The sequence below is a fragment of the Hypanus sabinus genome, chromosome 20 (genome assembly GCF_030144855.1).
Source record: "Hypanus sabinus isolate sHypSab1 chromosome 20, sHypSab1.hap1, whole genome shotgun sequence".
Taxonomy (NCBI): domain Eukaryota; kingdom Metazoa; phylum Chordata; class Chondrichthyes; order Myliobatiformes; family Dasyatidae; genus Hypanus; species Hypanus sabinus.
Window position 1 is genome coordinate 69,129,158 of NC_082725.1, and position 21,256 is coordinate 69,150,413.

The window sequence follows — 21,256 nt, forward strand, 5'->3', positions numbered from 1 at the left end:
TGTGTGGTATAGTTCCCTGCCCCGCATTGTTCACTTCTACCACCTACCCAAGATCCACAAACCAGACTGTCCGGGAAGAGCTACTGTCTCTGCCTGCTCCTGCCCTACTGAACTTGTGTCCTCGTATCTTAATTCCATTCTATTTCCCTTGGTTGAGTCCCTTCCTACCTACATCTGCAACATTTCTCCTGACCTTGATCTCCTCACTAAGTTTCAGGGTCCTGGCCCTAACCACCTCATCTTCACCATGGATGTTCAGTCCTTTTTTACTTCTTTCCCCCATCAAAAAGGCCTCAAAACTGTTTGTGTTGTTCAAAGCTCTCTGCTTTTCTCTTGACAAAAGAAAAAACCTATCCCCCTCTCCCACCACCCTCCTCCATCTGGCAGAACTTTTCCTCACCATGAACAATTTTTAATTCAGCTCCACACATTTTCTCCAGATGTGGACTCCCGCATAGGTCCCAGCCATGCCTGACTCTTTGCTGGCTATGCAGAACAGTCCACGTTCGAAGCCTTCTCACTTTATACTCCTCAAATCTTCCTCTGCTACTTTGACAACCACAGTGGCGCTGCTTCATGAACCCATGCTGAGCTTGTTAGTTTCATCAACTTTGCCTCTAACTTCTGCCCTGCCCTTAAATTCACTTGGTCCATCTCTGACATCCCCCTCGCCTTCCTTGATCTGTCTCTCTTGAGACAGATTGTCAACCAACATCTTTTATAAACCTACTGATTCCTACAGTTATTGCGATTATACCTCCCCACTCCTGTAAAAATGCTATTCCCTTGCCTCAGTTTCTTCACATCTGCCACATCTGTTCCCAGGATGCAAGTTCCATTCCAGGACTTTAGAAGTGCCCTCTTTCTTTAAAGAATGGGGTTTTTCTCCCTCTACTATTAATGCAGCCCTCACCCACATCTCCATTTCCTGTACATCTGCACTCACCCCATCTCCCCCCACCTCAATAGTCCTCCTTGTCCCTACGTCCACAACTAACACAATATCCTCCAGAATTTCCATCATCTCCGAAGGGATCCTACCACGAAACATATCATTACTTTCCCTCCTCTGCAATTCGCAGGGAATGCTCCCTGCGATTCCATAAGACCATAAGACATAGGAGCAGAATTAGGCTATCTGGCCCACTGAGTTTGTTCAACCATTCAATCAAGGCTGATCCTTTTTTCCCTTCCTCAGCCCCACTCCCCGGCCTCCTCCACATAACCTTTGATGCCATGGCCTATCAAAAACTTACCAATCTCATCCCTAAATACACCAACGACCTGGCCTCCATGGCTGATTGTGGCAATAAATTCCACAAATTCACTACCCCCGGTAAAAAAAAACTTCCTGTATTTCAGTTTTAAATGGATACCCCTCTTATCTGAGTCTCCCCCACCATGGGGAACATCCTTTCCATATCTACTCTGTCTAGGCCGGGGGTCGGCAACCTGCGGCTCCCGAGCCATTTGTGGCTCTTTCACCTCTGTGCTGCGGCTCCCTGTGGCTTTGGGAAATAATTGGTCAGTATTTAATTAAAATGTATTTTATGTTAGTTTGTTAGCTTTTGAAATGTAATTCTAAATTTGAAGATTATGGTGATCTTGTACAATCTAAGTGTGGCGACACATTTCCTGCCACATCCGAAACGGCTCACAATTAGCCAGCATTCCGGCTAAGGGAGATAGCCTACGGGGGTTTGTGAGTACGCGTCTTTTGCAGCATCTGCGTCCATGGGGGCTGGGTTGAGGGAGGCTTAAAAGCAAGGCTGTTTAGTTCGAATAAAGCTATCTTTGACTGCAGTTTACTGACACCGCTACAACGTGTTTTTATCGCTGGCTGTCCAGACGGAAGGTGCTGAAACGCTTTGTCGCGTGTCTGGAAGAAGTGAAAACTTTCCTGGGCAGCAAAGGGCTCATCTTTCCTGAGCTGGAACAGCCAGAGTGGCTGGAAAAGCTACACTTCATGGTAGACATGACAGCGCACCGGAACACGCTGAACACAGCTCTTCAGGGGTAAGGACGTACAGCCCTGCACATGTTGGAGGATGTTTTGGCATTCGAGCGCAAGTTGACAGTGCTTGCCAGAGATTTACAGAAAGGCACTTTGTCTCACTTCCCCAATTTGAGAGAGTTCAAACAAGGTCACGACATGATAATTTCGGAGTATTTACATTCTGCAATCATCGCAATGCAAACATCGTTTGGGAAATGCTTCTGTGAGTTCAGAGAGGAAAAAAACACATTATCCTTCCCGGTCACTCCCTTAAGCATCGATCCTTCCCTACTGAGTACGACTGCATTGGCAGGTGTGAGCCAACCTGATCTTGAGATGGAACTGGCCGACATAGCCGACAAAGACATATGGGTGTCCAAGTTTAGACGCTTGACAGCAGACCTTGAAGATGTTGCCCGTCAGAAGGCCGTTCTTGCTCAGAAACACAAATGGAGTGATATTAAAAACCTTCCAAAACCAGACAAACTTGTGTTCGAAACATGGAATGCTATGCCCGACATTTATGTAAACATTAAAAAGTATGCGCTTTGAGTCCTGTCGATCTTTGGATCCACATATGTAAGTGAGCAGGTGTTCTCCAACATGAACTTTATTAAAAACAAACATCGCGCACGCCTCACAGATGACAGCTTGCGATCCTGTGTAAAGATGAAGGTGACGTCATACAGCCCTGATGTGCAGACGCTGTGCGCTGAGGTCCAGGAGCAGAAATCCCATTAACCAAGTATGATAAATATTTTAATTGCCTATTATTTTATGTATATTCATATTTTTTCATTGTTCAGTGAAATAGTCCTTTTATTTTTCAGGCTGACAGCTGGCTGATGTTATTTTTGGTTTGCTGCTGGCGGAAAATTTAAGTTCGGCGTTTTTCATAAATACAAGAAGGACTCAAATAGACATTGAGTATTTTACTTAAAAGTAACTTTCAACCCAACGTCTTTTTTTCGGAGTTCAAAATGTTTTTGTTGCATGCAGAAATGTAATTTCGTTTTCTCTGCAGGAGTTCATCAATTTCATAAATGCAACACAATATAGTTTGTTTATACATAGCATAAAGGCAAAAAAAACGTCGTATGCAGTGTTATTTCATTTTAAATGTCAAACGGGTTTTGCGGCTCCCAGTGTTTTCTTTTCTGTGGGAAACGGGTCCAAGTGGCTCTTTCAGTGGTAAAGGTTGCTGACCCCTGGTCTAGGCCTTTCAACATTCAAAAGGTTTCAATGAGATCCCCCCCCCCCCCCCGCATCCTTTTAAATTCCAGTGAGTGCAGGCCTAGAGCTATCAAACATTCCTCATATAATAACCCTTTCATTCCCAAAATCATCCTTCTGAACATCCTCTGGAATCCTTTCATAAATAGAGTCCAAAACTATTCATGATAGTCAGGGTGAGGCCTCACCAGTGCCTCGTAAGGCTTCAGCAATACATCCCTGTTTTTACATTTGCCTTCTCTTCCCCCACACCCTTCAATTCCTGGCATACTACTAGTGCTTTCCACAGTTAGTTTCCCCATTTAGTTCAACTGCCATCTCCATTACTATTTCTCCAGCCTTATTCTCTGCCCATTTGTCCCTACCAACTCCATGCACTTATCCCTGCAAGCAGCCCAAATGCCAAAGCTACTCATTTACCTCCTCCCTCACCTCCATTCAGAACTCCAAATAGTCCATTCCAGTGAGACAACACATCACCTGCGAATCTGCTGGGGTCATCTATTGTATCCTGTGCTCCTGATGCAGCCTTCTCAATGTTGGTGAGACCCGTTGTAAATTGGGGGACCACTTCATCGAGCATCTCTACACCATCACCACAAGTGGGACTTCCCATTGGCCAAACATCTTAATTTGGATTTGCAATCCTGATCCAACATGTGCCAAGATGAGGCCACTCCCAGGATGGAAGACCAACAGCTTACATTCCATCTGGGTGCCCTCTAGCAAGATGGCAATTCTCCTTCTGGTAAACAGACCCCCCCCCCACATCCTCTGATCGCCACTCTGGATGTTTCCTTCCCCCCATGTCCCCTCCTCCTTCCTTTTCTCCTATGGTCCGCTTCCCTCTCCTATCAGATTCTCCAGCCCTTGACCTTTACCACCCACTTAAACTATCACCTTCCAGCCAGCCTCTTACCCCTCTCCCCACCTTTTTATTCTGACATCTTCCCCCTTCCTTCTCAGTCCTGAAGACAGGTCTCTGCTTGAAATATTGACTGTTAATTCTTTTCCACAGATGCTGCCAGGCCTGCTGAGTTCCTCTAGCAATTTGCGTGTGTTGCTTTCGATTTCCAGCATCTACAGACTTTTCTGTGTCTATGATTTCATTTTCTAAGGACAGGGAGTATGTGTGAACTGTGTACAGGCAACCCCCATAGTCAGGATCAAACTTGGAGTCTCTGGAACTGAGGGGCAATATCTCTAGCCACTTTGAAATGACAAGTAAATGCTCACAGAAACCATATGACCTAAAGGAAGCCCATTCAGCTCATGCCAGTTGACAAAAGGTGACCAGTCTCCACAGCACACTTTTTTGCGTGCCACAGTTCCCAAGGAGACATTGGATTGCGCAGAATGTTACGAGTGTAAATGGAGCGAGCAGGGCAGACGGCACTTTTTGTGCACAACAGTTTCCATGGAAACATTTGATTTCATAAAGGGAGAGAATTTAAGAGAAGTGAGCAGACACAATAGGGCATTTTTGGCACACTACGGTTCTTGAGGAGACAATGGATTGCGCATAACTTTGGAAGGACAAAATCCAAGGCAGAGTACAAAGTAAATGACAGGATACTTGATAGTGTGGAGGAGCAGAGGGGTCTGGGGGTACATGTCCACAGATCCCTAAAAGTTGCCTCACAGGTAGATAGGGTAGTTAAGAAAGCTTATGCGGTGTTAGCTTTCATAAGTTGAGGGATAGAGTTTAAGAGACACGATGTAATGATGCACCTCTATAAAAGTCTGGTTAGGTCACACTTGGAGTACTGTGTCCAGTTCTGGTCGCCTCACTATAGGAAGGATGTGGAAGCATTGGAAAGGGTACAGAGGAGATTTACCAGGATGCTGCCTGGTTTAGAGAGTATGCATTATGATCAGAGATTAAGGAGAATGAGAGGAGACATGATAGAGGTATACAAGATATTAAGAGGAACAGATAAGAGTGGACAGCCAACGCCTCTTCCCCAGGGCACCACTGCTCAGTACAAGAGGACATGGGTTTAAGGTAAAGGGAGGGAAGTTCAAGGAGGATATTAGAGGAAGGTTTTTTATTCAGAGAGTGGTTGGTGCGTGGAATGCACTGCCTGAGTCAGTGGTGGAGGCAGATACACTATGAAATTTAAGAGACTACCAGACAGGTATATGGAGGAATTTAAGGTGGGGTTTATATGGGAGGCAGGGTTTAAGGGTCAGAACAACATTGGGGGCCGAAGGGCCTGTACTGTGCTGTACTATTCTATGTTCTATTGGTAGGTCGTGTTTAACCAATCTGATAATTTTTCGAGGAAGTTACCAGGCAACTTGGTGAAGGCAAAGCAGTAGATGCTGTCTCCATGGATCTTTATCAAGGTCACTGACAAGGTCCCACATGGGAGGTTTGCTAAGAAGGTTCAGTTGCTCAGCATTCAAAATAAGGTGGTAAATTGGATTAGACATTGGCTTTGTGGGAAAAGCCAGAGAGGTATTAGACGGTTGCCTCTCTGACTGGAAGCGTGTGACTAATGGTGCTGGCTCCACTGTTGTTTGTCATCTATATCAACGGTCTGAATGATAGTGTGGTTAACTGGATCAGCAAATTTGCAGATGACACTAAGATTGGGGGTGCAGTGGACAGCGAGGAAGACCAACAGAGTCTGCAACAAGATCTGGGACCAGCTGGAAAAATGGACCGAAAAATGGCAAATAGAATTGAATGTAGGCAAATGTAAGGTGCCAATTTTGTCAGGGCAAAGCAGAGCAAGATTTAAACAGTGTATGCAAAGACACTGAAGTGTCAGGTAGAACAAAAGAATGTAAGAATACAGATCCATAATTTCTTGAAACTGGCATGAGTTACTGTAGATGGGGTCGTAAAGAAATCTTTTGGCATACTGGCCTTCATAAATTAATAGATTGAGTACAGGAGTTAGGATGTTATGTTGAAACTGTATAAGATGATGGTGAGGCTTAATTTGGAGTATTGTGTGCAATTTTGGTCACCTACCTACAGGAAAGATGTAAATAAGATTGAATGTGTGCAGAGAAAATTTACAAGGATGCTGCCGGGACTGAAAGTCCTGAATTATAGAAAAAGGTTGAATAGGTTAGAACTTTATTCTCTAGAACATAGGAGAATAAGTGTAGATTTGAAAGAGGTATACAAGATTATGTAAGGTATGGATAAGAGTAAATACAAGCAGGCTTTTTCCAGAAGTTGGATGGAACGACAATTAGAGGCCATGGGTTAAGGTTGAAAGGTGAAATGTTTAAGAGGAACATGAGAGGGAACTTCCTCACTCAGAGGGTCATAAGAGTGTGGAACAAGCTGCCAGTGCAACTGGTGGATGCAGGTTCGATTTCAACATTTAAGAGAAAATTGGATAGGTACATGGATGGGAAGGGTATGGAGGGCTTTGCTCTGGGTGCAGGTCGATGAGACTAGGCAGATTAATGGCTCAGCACAGACTAAATGGGGTGAAGGGCCTGTTGCTGTGCTGTAGTGTCCTGCAACTCTAACCTCATCATGACAGAAACCAGTTTTCAACCAACTGGATGGACTTCTTTGATCTGATGGAAAAGCTAATGAAACCGTAGGCTATACACATGACTGCGTGGCTCGGCAGAGCTCAAATACCATCTATAAATTTGCTGATGATACAAGCATTGTTGGTTGAATCTCAGGTGGTGACGAGCGGGCGTACAGGAGTGAGATATGCTAACTAGTGGAGTGGCATTGCAGCAACAACCTTGCACTCAACGTTAGTAAGACTAAACAGCTGATTGTGGACTTCAGAAAGGGTAAGATGAAGGAACACATACCAATCCTCAGGGGGATCAGAAGAGGAGAGAGTGAACAGTTTCAAGTTCCTGGTGTCAAGATCTCTGAGGACCTAACCTGGTTCAAAACATATCAATGCAGTTATAAAAAAGACTAGACAGCGACAATACTTCATTGGGAGTTTGAAGAGATACACTCAAAAACTCTATAGATGTACCATGGAGAGCATTTTGACAGGTTGCATCACTGTCTGGTATGAGGATGGTGGGGGGGCTACTGCACAGGACCAAAAGAAGCTGCAGAGGGTTGTAAATTTAGTCAGCTCCATTTAGGGTACTTGGCTGCAATGTACCCAGGACATCTTCAAGCAGCGGTGTCGCAGAAAGACAGCGTCCATTATTAAGGACCTCCAGCACCCAGGGCATGCCCTTTCCTCACTGTTCCCATCAGGTAGGAGGTACAGAAGCCTAAAGGCACACACTCAGTGATTCAGGAACAGCTTCTTCCCCTCTGCCATCAGGGAGGAGGTACAGAAGCCTGAAGGCACACACTCAGTGATTCAGGAACAGCTTCTTCCCCTCTGCCATCAGGTAGGAGGTACAGAAGCCTGAAGGCACACACTCAGTGATTCAGGAACGGCTTCTTACCCTCTGCCATCCAATTCCTAAATGGACATTGAACTGTAAAGACTACCTCACTTTAAAATAACATATTATTTGTTTTTTGCACAATTTTTAATCTATTCAATATATGTATACTGTAATTGATTTATTTACAGGCAGTCCCCAGGTTACGAACGAGTTCCATTCCTGAGTCTGTCTTTTGAGTGGGATTTGTACGTAAGTTGGAATAGGTTCATCCGGTATTATTTAGCGTTAGTTAATCAAATGTTTGCCTTGGTATATAGTATATATTTTACCTTTCTATGCATATAAAACACATAAGAAACATACAGTACTTACTTCAATAATTAAACCACTGCGCTGCTTAGTAATAATTGTAGCTTTCACCTGGGCAGGGCCTTTCACATACTCCATTATTCTCACTTTATCCTTTAAAATTGTTCCGATCGGTTACCGACTACAGCCTAACGCTTTTCCAATTACCTAATGCATCTCACCTCTTTCTGATCGTTTTATTATTTCCACCTTACAGTATTTTCAACCATGATTGTGTTCTGTCAATGGAACAGATACAGTACATCGCAGACAACGCAACCTGAGCTGCCCCGGGTCCTAAAATCACCGTACTGCGACAGGTTAAATAGGACAAGTGGACAAATACATACACTAAAGCATCTTAAACATAATAATACAGTACTGTACATAATAATAATGTAATAATAAAAGTAACTACATACGGTTGCATCGATGTCTTACATACCGGAAGGGGCATTCGTGAGGTAACATTATGATGGACCTGGTGCTGGAGAGTCTGGATTTGATTCTGCTGCTAGAGTGGGGGGGGGCGGTTTACTACTGGAGTCAATTTCTTGAAGTAGGCATCAAGGGAGGCTTGTACAGAGCTTTTCTCTTTATCGTCATAAATGTCCTTGTAGCAGCCGAGGTTCTCGGTATCTGCACGGTAAACTGTGGCGAACCTCTCTGCATTAGGAATTTGCTCCTCTAACTTTGCCATTCCCTCTTCAATGAGACGAAAACCTTCAGCTAACTTTTTCGTCATTAAACTTTTTAGGTTCCAGTGTTCCTAGGTCACAGTCTTTTTTCTCAAACACTCTCATCTGCTGCTCTAGTTCCATAAGGACTTCACTGGTCAGTTCTTCAGCATGGGAGTCGAGTAACTCTACAACATCATTTTCACTGATGTCTCACTGCAGTTCATTACCAATATCTACCACAGCTTGCCTGGCTTCGGCAATGTGGTCAGCTGTAAATCCCTGAGAAGCATGCGCAAACTGGGGACACAATTTAAACCACACTCCTTTCACATTTGACTGCTTCACTTCATCCCAAGAATCAGCAATATTTTTGATGGCATCATAGATGTTATAATCCCTCCAGAACTCCCTTAAACTCATCACATCTTGGATAGCCCTGACTGCTTGTGAGAAGGTCCACCGTAAATAATAGGCCTTAAAGGAGGCTATGACTCTCTGATCCATTGGCTGAAGTAGCGATGTGGTGTTGGGGGGGGGTAAAAATAGGGCCTTTACATTGAGGTGAAGGTCATCTAAAGTGCTTGGATGTCCAGGTGAATTGTCAAGCACAAGGAGAATCTGGAAAGGAATTTTCTTGACCAAGCAATAACGTTCAACAGCAGGAACAAAATGGTTCAAGAACCAATCATCAAAGACGGCAATTGTAACCCAAGCCTTTGAATTTGCCTTCCAAATAACGGGAAGAGCTGCCTTATTGATATGGCGAAGTGCCCTGGGATTTAGGGAGCGATACACAAGCAAAGGCTTGAGCTTGAAATCCCCGGATGCGTTACTCCCAAGCAATAACGTTAGCCTATCCTTCGATGCCTTATGCCCTGGTGTACTTTTCTCCTCTTTTGAAATGTAGGTCCTTTCAAGCATTTTTTTCCAAAATAAGCCAGTCTCGTCTACATTAAATACTTGGTCTGGCAAATAACCTCCCTCCTCAATTTTTTTTAAACATTTCAGGAAAATCATTCGCAACACTTAAATCAGCACTCGCTGCTTCACCTTGCACTTCTATATTATGTAAATTTACCTTCACTTTGAAACGATTGAACCCCTACTCGCAACAAATTCTTCATCACAAGCACCTTCACTTGCTGTATGTGCAGCTTTTAAATCATTGAAAAGGCTTCGAGCCTTTTCTTGCAGTAAAGTAAGACTAATAGGTAAATTACGTTGATCTTGATTGTCGAACCAAATTATCAATAGCCTTTCCATTTCAATAATCAAACCACTGCATTGCTTAGTAATAATTGTAGCTTTCATCAGGGTAGGGCCTTTCACATGCTCCATTATTCTCACTTTATCCTTTAAAATTGTTCTGATCGTTGACCGACTGTAGCCTAATGTTTTTCCAATGATACTGATGGCATCTCACCTCTTTCCGATCGTTTTATTATTTTCACTTTATTTTCAATCGTGATTTTCCTTTTCTTTGTTGCATCACCAGCACTTGCATCGGATTTACGCTTTGCAGATATAGTTACAAGGGTAATTAAGAGAAAAATTTAAGCCAACTACAAAGTCACACACTCAGCACAGTGTCAATGACAATGTGATCTGACTTAAAATGTTGGGACAGCTTTCCACAAGGCAACGAACCACTGGAGCCATGCAATGTTTTCATGAGCGTCACAACGCAGTGAGTGCGTTTGTTACTACAAACCATTGTACCATATTTACAATAACTCGGATTTTTAATAGAACAGGCTTTATAGCAAGCTGTTCGCAAGTACGAGTAGTCCATAAGTTGGACATTTGTAACTCGGGGGACGGCCTGTATTGTTATTATTGCATTATTTTTTTCTTCTTGCTTTGCATTGAACTGCCGCTAAGTTAACAAATTTCATAATACATGCCAGTGACAATAAACCTGATTCTGATTCTAAATTAAGATACTAGAGATGCACACAAACTAGCTATACATCTAACCAACACACAAAAAATGTGAGAAAAATTCAGCAGGTCAGGCAGGCCTATGGAGAGAAAAGACCAGACCCTCCAAACATGAACCGTTCATTCCTTCCATTGATGTTCCTCCAGCATTGTGTGTGTTGCTCAAGATCTGCAGCACTTGGAGAATCTCATGTGTACCTTGCACCAGTACAGGTAGGGTAGGGGGTGGTTGGGTTGTATTTCTCGAAAACTAACTACATCACAAAATTTTCATCAGTGCACGTATCAAGAAAAACATTAAAAATAAAAATATTTATAATTTTTTCACACAAATTCTGTGAGATCAAATCTTATTCCTCTCGCAAACTCTTGGATAGTGATTTCTGACTCCTATCGAGGTGAATTGCCATTATACAGCCATTCACAAGGGTTGCCAAAGTTGCATCTATCAAACAGTGTGGACAACTGAAGGTGAAAAGGGTGATCAGCATTTAGTCACCAATAATACCACTGATCAATGCCCTGTTTGGTTTTCTCCCAGAGTAGTAAACCTAGACTTGTACAACAAAGAAACAGGCCCTTTACGTACCATGTCTACATCAACCATCAAGTACTAATCTAACCTCAAAAAATTTTCCATAATAGGTCCAAAGCTTTGACAAATACTCATCCAGATAATTGTATATGTTGTGAGGTGAGATTACTTCCACTCAGGAAATGCCACATTCTGGGTGAAAATATACTTCCTCAGATCCCCTCTAAAACTGAAACCTATGGCCTTCATCTGTGCATGTGTGGTGGGGGGGTGGGGTCTGGTGGTGAAGTTTGTTACTATCCACTCTATCGCTGCTTTATTAGGACGTCCTTCACTCCAAGGTAAACAAACCCCACCTATCCAGTTTCACCAAATGAGGAATTCCATCCCAGGCAATATACCAGTGAATTTGTTCTGCCCCTTGTCCAATGTGATCACATCCTTTCTATGATGAGGCAATCAGAAATGCAAACTTTACTTCAGCTTTGACCTAACCAATACCTTATTAAGTTGCAACACCATTTCCCTATGTTATTTTTGGCCCAGCTAATGAAACACAGCATGTGCCTTCTTCGTCACCTGTGCTATAACTTTCAGGAAACTTTGGACTTATACACCAAAGTTACTCCTCAAATTTTGGGCCCCACCATTGGTAAGTGTCTCACCTTTATCAGTTCTTGCAAGAAGCATAATTTGCACTTAGCAATACTAAATTCCATCGGTTACTGCTCTGGCCATTTAAACAATTAATATCATCCTGTAACCTGTGACCATCCTCTTGAATATCAGTTTTAGGGCATTTGCAAACTTACTAATCATAATCCAACACTAATATACAAATTGTGAATTAATGTAACAAATGAGCGGGATTTGAGCCTCATATCCAAATGGCTCCCCACTGCTCACTGGGTTTCAATCACAAAATCACGTTCCACTATCATCATCTGCTTCCTATTCACAAGCCAATTTTTGGATCTATTATGATAATTTGCCTTGGATACCACAACTTGCAACCTTTCCACCAATTTCTAATGTGGACTCTTCTCAAAGGACTTATTGTAGTCTGCGTATGACAAAAACGTCATCAATCTATTTTGTTATCTCATCAAAATGTCAATCAAATTCATCACACAGGCTCTCCTGCTAATAAAATCAAGCAGACAATTTTAGTCAGATTTCCAAGTGCACTTAATCCTGTTCATCAATTGTTCTTTTCCAAATAACTTCCCTACCACTGAAATCAGCCCCTTATTACTTGGACAGTCCTGTTGTGTTTCTTCAATACAGATACCATATTGGAACAAGAATTTCTGATTCTTTTCCATTTCTGATCCCTCCCCATTCTCTGCATTTCTGACACCATCTTCTCCTTTCTCAATCTCTCTGACTCCATCTCTGGAGACAAACTATTGACAGGCATCTTTTATAAACCTACTAATTCCCACATTTATCTTGACTATACCTCTTCTCACCCTATTTCCAGTAAAAAAAAGCTATTCCCTTTTCTCAGTTCCATCGTCTACGCTGCATCTGTCCAGGATGTGGCTTTTCTTTCTAGAACATCAGAGACAGAACGTAGAACATAGAAATCTACTCCACATTACAGGCCCTTCGGCCCACAATGTTGTGCCGACCATGTAACCTACTCCAGAAACTTCCTACCACAGAATTTCCTACCACATAGCCCTCTATTTTTCAAATCTCCATATACCTACCTAAGAGTCTCTTAAAAGACCCTATTGTATCCGCCTCTATCACCGTCACTGGCAGTGCATTCCATTCACCCACCACTCTCTGTGTGAGACACTTACCTCTGACATCCCCCCTGTACCTACCTCCAAGCACCGTAAAATTATGCTCCCTCGTGTCAGCCATTTCAGCCCTGGGAAAAAGCCTCTGGCTATCCACACGATAAATGCCTCTCATCATCTTATACAGCTCTGTCAGGTCACCTCTCATCCTCCGTCACACAAAGGAGAAAAGGGCAAGTTCACTCAACTTATTCTCAGAAGGCATTATCCAAGCAATCCAGGCAACATCCTTGTAAATCTCCTCTGCACTCTCTCTATGGTATCCACATCCTTCCTGTAGTGAGGTGCCAAGAAATGAACACAGTATTTCATGTGGGGTCTAACTAATGTCTTATATAGCTGTAACATTACCTCACAGCACTTGAATTCAATCCCAAGGTTGATGAAGGCCAACAGACCACACACCTTCTTAACAACACTATCAACCTGTGCAGTAGCTTTGTGTGTCCTATGGACACGGACCCCAAGATCTCTTTCATTCTCCACACTGCCAATATTAAATTCCATCTTCAAATTTGACCTACCAAAATGAACCACTTCACACTTATCTGGGTTGAACTCCATCTGCCACTTCTCAGCCCAGTTCTGCATCATATTGATGTCCTGCTGTAACCTCTGACAGCCCTCCAGACTATCCACAACACCCCCAACCTTTGTATCATCAGCAAACTTACTAAGCCACCCTTCTACTTCTTCATCCAGGTCATTTATAAAAATACAAAGAGGAGGGGTCCCAGAACAGATCCCTGCAGAACACCATTGGTCATCAACCTCCATGCAGAATACTAACCACCTACTACCACCCTTTGCCTTCAGTGGGCAACCCAATTCTGGATCTGCAAAGCAAGGTCTCCTTGGGAACCTTATTAAGTGCCTAACTGAAATCCACATACACTACATCCACTGCTCTATCTTCATTAATGTGTTTTGTTATATCCTCAAAGAATTCAATCAGGCTCATAAGGCACAACCTGCCCTTGACAAAGCCAAACTGACTATCCATAATTAGATTATGTCTCTCCAAATGCTCATACATCCTGCCTCTCAGGATCTTCTCCAACAACTTGCCCACCACTGCAGTAAGACTCTCTGGTCTATAATTTCCTGGGTTATCTCTACTTCCCTTTCTTGAACAAGGGAACAACATTTACAACCCTCTAATCCTCTGGTACTTCTCCTGTCCCTATTGCTGATGTCAAGATCACTACCAGAGGCTCAGCAATCTCCTTCCCTTGCCTCCCACAGTAGACTGGGGTACTTCTCATCTGAACCTGGCAACTTATCTAACTTGATGCTTTTCAAAAGCTCCTCTTTCTTAATGCCTAAATGCTCAAGTGTTTCAATTCACTGAAGTCATCCCCACAATACTCCAATTAAATGCTTTCCTAACTTGTCTGTTCCTATCCCTCTCCAAAGTTATGGAGAAGGAGATAGAATTATGATCACTATCTCCAAAATGCTCTCCCACTGACAGATCTGACACCTGACCAAGTTCATTTCCCAATACCAGATGAAGTACAGCCTCTCCTCTTGTAGGCCTATCTACATATTGTGTCAAGAAACCTTTTTGAACACATCTAAAAAACTCCACCCCATCTAAACCCCTCGCTCTAAGGACACGCCAATCAATATTTGGGAAATTAAAATCTCCAACCATGACAACACTATTATTACACCTTTCCAGAATATGTCTCCCTATCTGCTCCTCGATGTCCCTATTACTATTGGGTGGTCAATTAAAAAAAAAACACCCAGTAGAGTTATTGACCCCTTCCTTTCCAAACTTCCACCCACAGACTTAGTAAACAATCCCTCCATGTCTTCCTCCTTTTCTGCAGCCGTGACACTATCTCTGATCAACAGTGCCACACCCCCACCTCTTTTGCCTCCCTCCCTGTCCTTTGACTTGACTTGACTAAAGCCTGGCACTCGAAGTAATCTTTCTTGCCCCTGAGCCATCCAAGTCTCTGTAATGGCCAAAATATCATAGCTCCAAGTACTGATCCACACTCTACGTTCATCTGTTTTGTTCATAATACTCCTTGCATTAAAATAGACACATCTCAAACTGTCAGTCTGAGCACGTCCCTTCTCTATCACCTGCCTATCCTCCCTCTCGCACTGTCTCCAAGCTTTCTCTATTTGTGAGCCAACCGCCTCTTCGTTTGGTTCCCACCCCCACCCCCCAGCAATCCCAGTTTAAACTCTCCCCAATAACTTTAGCAAACCTCCCCACCAGTATTTTGGTCCCCCTGGGATTCAAATGCAACCCATCCTTTTTATACAAGTAACTCCTGCCTCAGAAGAGGTCCCAATGATCCAGAAACCTGAATCCCTGCCCCCTGCTCCAATCCCTCAGCCACGCATTTATCCTCCACCTCACTCTATTCCGATTCTCACCATAACATGGCACAGGCAGTAATCCCGAGATTATTACCTTTGTGGTCCTGGTTCTCAACCTCCTTCCTAACTCCCTGCAGTCTGTTTTCAGGATCTCCTCCCTTTTCCTGCCTATGTCATTGGTACCAATATGTACCATGACCTCTGGTTGTTTTCCTTCCCACTTCAGGATATCTTGGACGTGATCAGGAACATCCCAGATCCTGGCACCTGGGAGGCAAACTACCATCCACGCTTCTTTCCTGTGTTCACAGAATTGCCTGTCTGACCCCCAATCATTGCTGCCATCCTCTTCCTTTCCCTACCCCTCTGAGCCACAAGGCCAGACTCTGTGCCAGCAGTGCAGCCACTGTTGCTTCCCCCAGGTATGCCATTTCCCCCCTCCAACAGTATTCAAGCAGGAGTACTTATTGTCAAGGGGTACAGCCAGAGGGATGCTCTCTAGCCTCTGACTCCCACCCTTCCCTCTCCTGATTGTTACCCATTTATCTGTCTCCCCAGGACCCGGTGTGACTACCTGCCCATAGCTCTTCTCTATCACCTCCTCACTCTGTCCCTGACCAGATGATGGTCATTGAGCTTCAGCTCCAGTTCCTTCACACGGTCCCCAAGGAGCTGTAACTCGACGCACTTGGCACAGATGTGGCCATCCGGGAGGCTGGGAGTCTCCCGGACTTCCCACATCTGACACCAGCCTCACACACATACTTCCTGTCTGTATTCTACTCAGCAGCCTACCTCGCCTCGACCCATTAACACCCAAGTCCCGTTGAGCCAAAGCCTTCCTACTCTGTCTCCCTTGACTCCTTCACCTGCTCCTCTGAGCCCGCTCTATAAGGCTCTCTCCTTTTAAACTCTTCTCGCTGTTCTCACTGGCTGACATCCATGAGCTTGCGTAGTTGTGCCCGGATCAAATTGCTTAAGTAGAATTTATTATCAGAGTACATGCATGTCACCACATACAACCCTGAGATTATTTTCTTCAGGTGTACTTAGCAAACCTACAGAACAGTAAATGTAAACAGGATCAATGGACAAGAAATTTGTAAATGCAAATATAAATATATAGCAATAATGAACATTAAATAACAAGATAAAAACTCCTTAAAGTGAGACTATCAGTTGTGGAAACACCAGAAGTAGAATGACCATAGTTATCTCCATTAGTTTAAGAGCCTGATGGTTGAGGGGTAGTAACTGTTCTTGAAACTGTTGTTGCAAATCCTGAGGCACCTGTACCTTCTACCTGATGGCAACGGCAAGAAAAGAGCATGGCCTGGGTGGTGAGGATCTTTGATGATGGATGCTGCTTTTCTGTGGCAACCTTTCATGTAGATGTGCTCAATGCTTGGGACTGTTTTAACCATGATATACTGGGAGGTATAGCTTTTGCAGGATTTTCCGCTCAAAGGCGTTAGTGTTCCTCACACTTCCCACCACACATCAATGGAAGTTTGCCAAGGATTTTGATAGCATCTCCGCACACTCCTGAGGAAGCAGTGCTTTCTTTACAATTATATTTATATGATAGGTCCAGAACATGTCCTCTGAGTTAGTGACACCCAGGAATTTAAAGCTACTGACCCCCTCTATCTCTGATTCTCCAATGTTTATTGGCTCATGGCTCCTGAAGTCTTATTGACATTGAGTGAGAGCAGGCCACACATCAGAATTCAGTTTTGAAGATACAATGTCAATTCCATCTCTGGAGTTGGATAACATAAAGAACTGTATTCAAATATCACAATTGCCTCCATTAAAGGATTAGAAATCCAGGTACTGAGCTTCTTTTCAAGAACAAGCATACACATACAGGCATGCTTTTTGTCCTGTAGTTCTGACTCTGGAGAGAACTGCAAAGTATCTTTCACACATCCGGTACTCAGGCAGATTCAACTCAAATTGATTTTCTACCTGTCCATGCAAAGATATAGATTATTGTTTTTCGTCTTCCTTCCTATGTACACAGAGATGGTTAAAAAAAAACTGCAACATTGCCATTCTTTGCATCAAAATTTCAAATTTTTTGTGAGGAGCAAGTTTCTTTTTACAGAGAGTGAAATGTGCTGCCTGGGGTGGTGATAGAGGCAGAAACATTACAGACTTTTAAGAGATGTTTAGACAGGCACATGAATACAAGAAGGAACATAGACTAGTTAGCCATTTGATTACTAATTTAGACTAATTAATCAGCATAACATTGTACACCAAAGGGCCTATTCCTGTGCTGTACTGTCCTATGTTCTACGTATGTTAAAATCACGGCTTCTGAGATTATTTTTTCTAAAGGCATAATAGAATCGATACTAAGCTAAATAAAAGGTTTATTTTTGTTTCAATTCTCCATTGAATTTATGAGCACATACTGATTACATTGGCAATAAATTCTTTCAGTTAGAATGTGGCAATTCATTAAAAGAGATTTTATCAATGTTTGAGCAAATCCATAGAAACAAAGAGAACCTACAGCTAAATACAGGCCCTTCAGCCCACAATGCTGTGCTGAACATGTAATTACTTTAGAAATTACCTCAGGTTACCCATAGCCCTCTACTTTCCTAAGCTAGTTTAAAAGACTATCGTATCCGCCTCCACCACCGTTGCCAGCAGCCCATTCCATACACTCACCACTCTCTGCGTAAAAACCTTACCCCTGACATCTCCTCTATACCTGCTTCCAAGCACCTTAAAACTGTGTCCTCTTATGTTAGCCATTTCAGCCCTGGGACTAGCCACACGACCAATGCCTCTCATCATTTTATACAACTCTATCAGGTCAACTCTCATCCTTCATCGCTCCAAGGAGAAAAGGCCAGATTCACTCAACCAATTCTTATAAGGCATGCTCGCCAACCCAGGCAACATCCTTGTAAATCTCTTCTGCACCCTTTCTATAAATTTCACAATGCTGTAATGAAAATAGTTTCCAGAAGACAAAAGGTCAAGAGAAAAAGACTAAGGCTAGGAAACTGTAAATGTGTCATTTCCTTGTAACATTAACAATGTTGAAGGGGTGGGGAGCCGGGCGTTGGAGGGGTTGGGGGGGGGCCGGGCATTGGAGGGGGGTGGTGAAGGGCCGGGCAAGAGTGTCGCAGAGGGAGGGAGTGAGACAGAGAGGGTGAGGCCGCGAGACAGAGGACAGCAATGGAGTCATCCTCAGAGGTGGTAATTGAAGGTGTCAGGGAGAGCAAGTTTGTCGGGGTGGGAGCAAGGGAGACGGATAGGATAGCGAGAGGGGCAAAGGGGGGTCAAGGAGGGCAGCATCTTCCAAAAATGTTTAATACCAAACTTCCCCAGCTAATGTTATTACAGTATTTCTGTTTTATCAAGTTCTGGTTTAAAACAGGGAAATCCCAGCTGCAAATTCCCTTGACTAAACACTCAGTAATGACATCAACCAGGCAATAATAAAGAAGATACCATGGCAACAGCAACACATTTGTACACAGACTTCACAACAATCTGGCAGCTTATTCATAACATTCTCCACTTTTTTAACAGTCCTAAAGTTCATAAAAATTCCAAGTTTCCAGCCTTACAAAACAATGTACTGTGCTTCGTCACTATGTTATTCATATTTCTTAACTATAACATATCCAAAGTTATCACTACAAATGCACTAAACAATTACAATTGTTTTAAAATTAACTTGAATTATTAAGCATTAAATTGGAACATAATATTTAAGGCCAACAGGATCTTTTCTGATATTGAGGAAAACATTCCCATTCAGAAAATTTCAAAAGGAAAAGTACCAAATAACTGGTCAATTCTGTGATGCACAATGTTAATATGTTAATTCAACAACCCTCAGGCCCCCCCACCCTGTTACTAACCTCATGCTGATGCTGCTGTTCTTATTCCCACTGAAGGCCTTTTCAAATCCAGCAAAGGATCTTTGCCAGAAAGGATGCTCCAATAAGCCACTCCATTTTAACCTATAGATTAAGAAGAATAATCTCTATTCATATCATTGAAGTACATGGAATTTTGTGCAAAATGTGTATGTGAACTGTTGTTTTTCAGTATGTTTCCCCTGGACAGTTTTAAGGCCTTGTTCTTTTTAATCAAGAACAGAACAGAAGAGTATGATCGGTATCAAGTTTAAAGATAACATTAAACTTGAAAATTTAGTCCAGTATAAGAAAAACACTACTAACCCAATGCTTCTCCTAATTTTATAATTTTCCATGGTGTCCGGAGCCTCCAAGGTGCAGGAGATAACAATTCATGTTTATCCAATTTCTCTGTCTAACACACACTCAAATCCAGGCAGCATTTTTGTGCAGAAGTTTACCTTCTCCAAAGCCTCCACATCTTTCCAGAAATGGGGCAATGACAATTACAGGCAGTCCCCGGGTTACATACGAGTTCCGTTCATGAGTCTGTCTTTAAGTTGGATTTGTACAGAAGTCGGAACAAGTACATCCGGTATTATTTAGCATCAGTTAGTCAAACGTTTGTCTTAGTATATAGTATATATTTTACCTTTCTATGCATATAAAACATTTAAGAAACGTATATATTCCAATAATTAAACCACCGCGTTGCTTAGTAATAATTGTAGCTTTCATCAGGGCAGCGCCTTTCACATGCTCCATTATTCTCACTTTAACCGTTATCCTTTAAAATTGTTCCGATCATTGACCGACTATAGCCTAATGCTTTTCCAATGATCGATGGCGTTTCACCTCTTTCCAAACACTTTATTATTTCCACTTCATTTTCAATCGCGATCGCTTCCTGTCAATGGAATAGAAACACTGTGGGCGTCGGGTCCCCTAGGTCCGCTGGGTTCTAAGGAGCACCGCATTGAGACAGGCTAAGTGGGGGCTGTGCTGGGTTTGGGTATTTGATCATCCACAATATTCCGCATGGGAATTTAAACTGGAGGTGGCAGTGTTTTTTTTTACGAGGTCGAGTTGTGAGCTTGACATCAACGCAGCACGGATGGTACGGGAGTCACTGGATCAACATCAACCCAGCACTGGAGCAGTCTATCACTGGATCGAAATCGGGAACCTCCGTTCTCCAGCCTGGTGCTGAACTCACTGTGCCACCAGCCGACCAGAACAGGGGGGTGGGGTCAGGGTGAATCTTACTAAGAAAAACTTAAACCAAATACAAAGTTAAACACTCAACACAGTGTCAATGGCAACAACTTAAAATGGCGGACGGCGTCGCGATCCGACTTAAAATGCCAGACGGCATTCTCCTTCCTCGGTTCGTAAGTACGAGTTGTCCGTAAGTTGGACGTTCATAACTCGGGGACTACCTGTAAATAGAAAACCCACTATTGCCTTCTTTACCATCAAAATAGGGGAGAATGAACTGGACTGCAAAAGTTTAAGGTGAGGGGGAGAAATTTAACAGAAATTGAGACTGTTTTATCAGAGGGTGGCAGTTACCTGGAACAAGCTGCCAAGAAGTTGGAGGAAGCAGATACAACTGCACTGGAATTTACACATGTTCTTAGATAAAAAAGGAATAGAGGAATGCATGCAAATGAGACAGTATCACAATTATCATGCAGTCTAATTTCCAAAACACATTCCACACAATCAAGAAAGCTCTCCAACACCTCTACTTTCTGAGGAAGCCAGACAGCTGGACTAGGTATATCCTTTTACAGATGAAAGACAGATTGTGAAAACAGCATCATCAGCACCAGCCTACCCACCACCAATGACATATATAAAGCAAGGCCAGTAATATCATGCATGATCCTACACACCTTGCTTGTGGACGGTTTGTCCCACTCCCTATGTGCGTATGTTCTGGCATGCATACATACATATACACGTATTTCATTATTACATTCTCCTTTACACTTGTTCTGGAAATGACATTAAACTGAATCTTGAATCTATGATAAACTGCAAGCCCACTTGAAATAAATATTGCAGTAACAATCACATATTTCGCAATAGGATGACTTTTCTTAAAACATAAATTCATTGAATGC

At 42.9% G+C, this 21,256-nt stretch overlaps 1 protein-coding gene across 15 annotated transcripts in view; it reads right to left on the bottom strand.

Moving 5' to 3' along the window:
• The window catches only part of ulk4 (unc-51 like kinase 4), a 712,463-nt gene that overhangs the window by 649,383 nt on the left and 41,824 nt on the right, over positions 1-21,256 (bottom strand). For all 15 annotated transcript variants that reach the window (XM_059945716.1, XM_059945717.1, XM_059945718.1 and 12 more), the window contains one exon: positions 19,128-19,229. In XM_059945716.1, the coding sequence (XP_059801699.1) occupies positions 19,128-19,229 (102 nt within the window). The remainder of the gene's footprint in view (positions 1-19,127; positions 19,230-21,256) is intronic.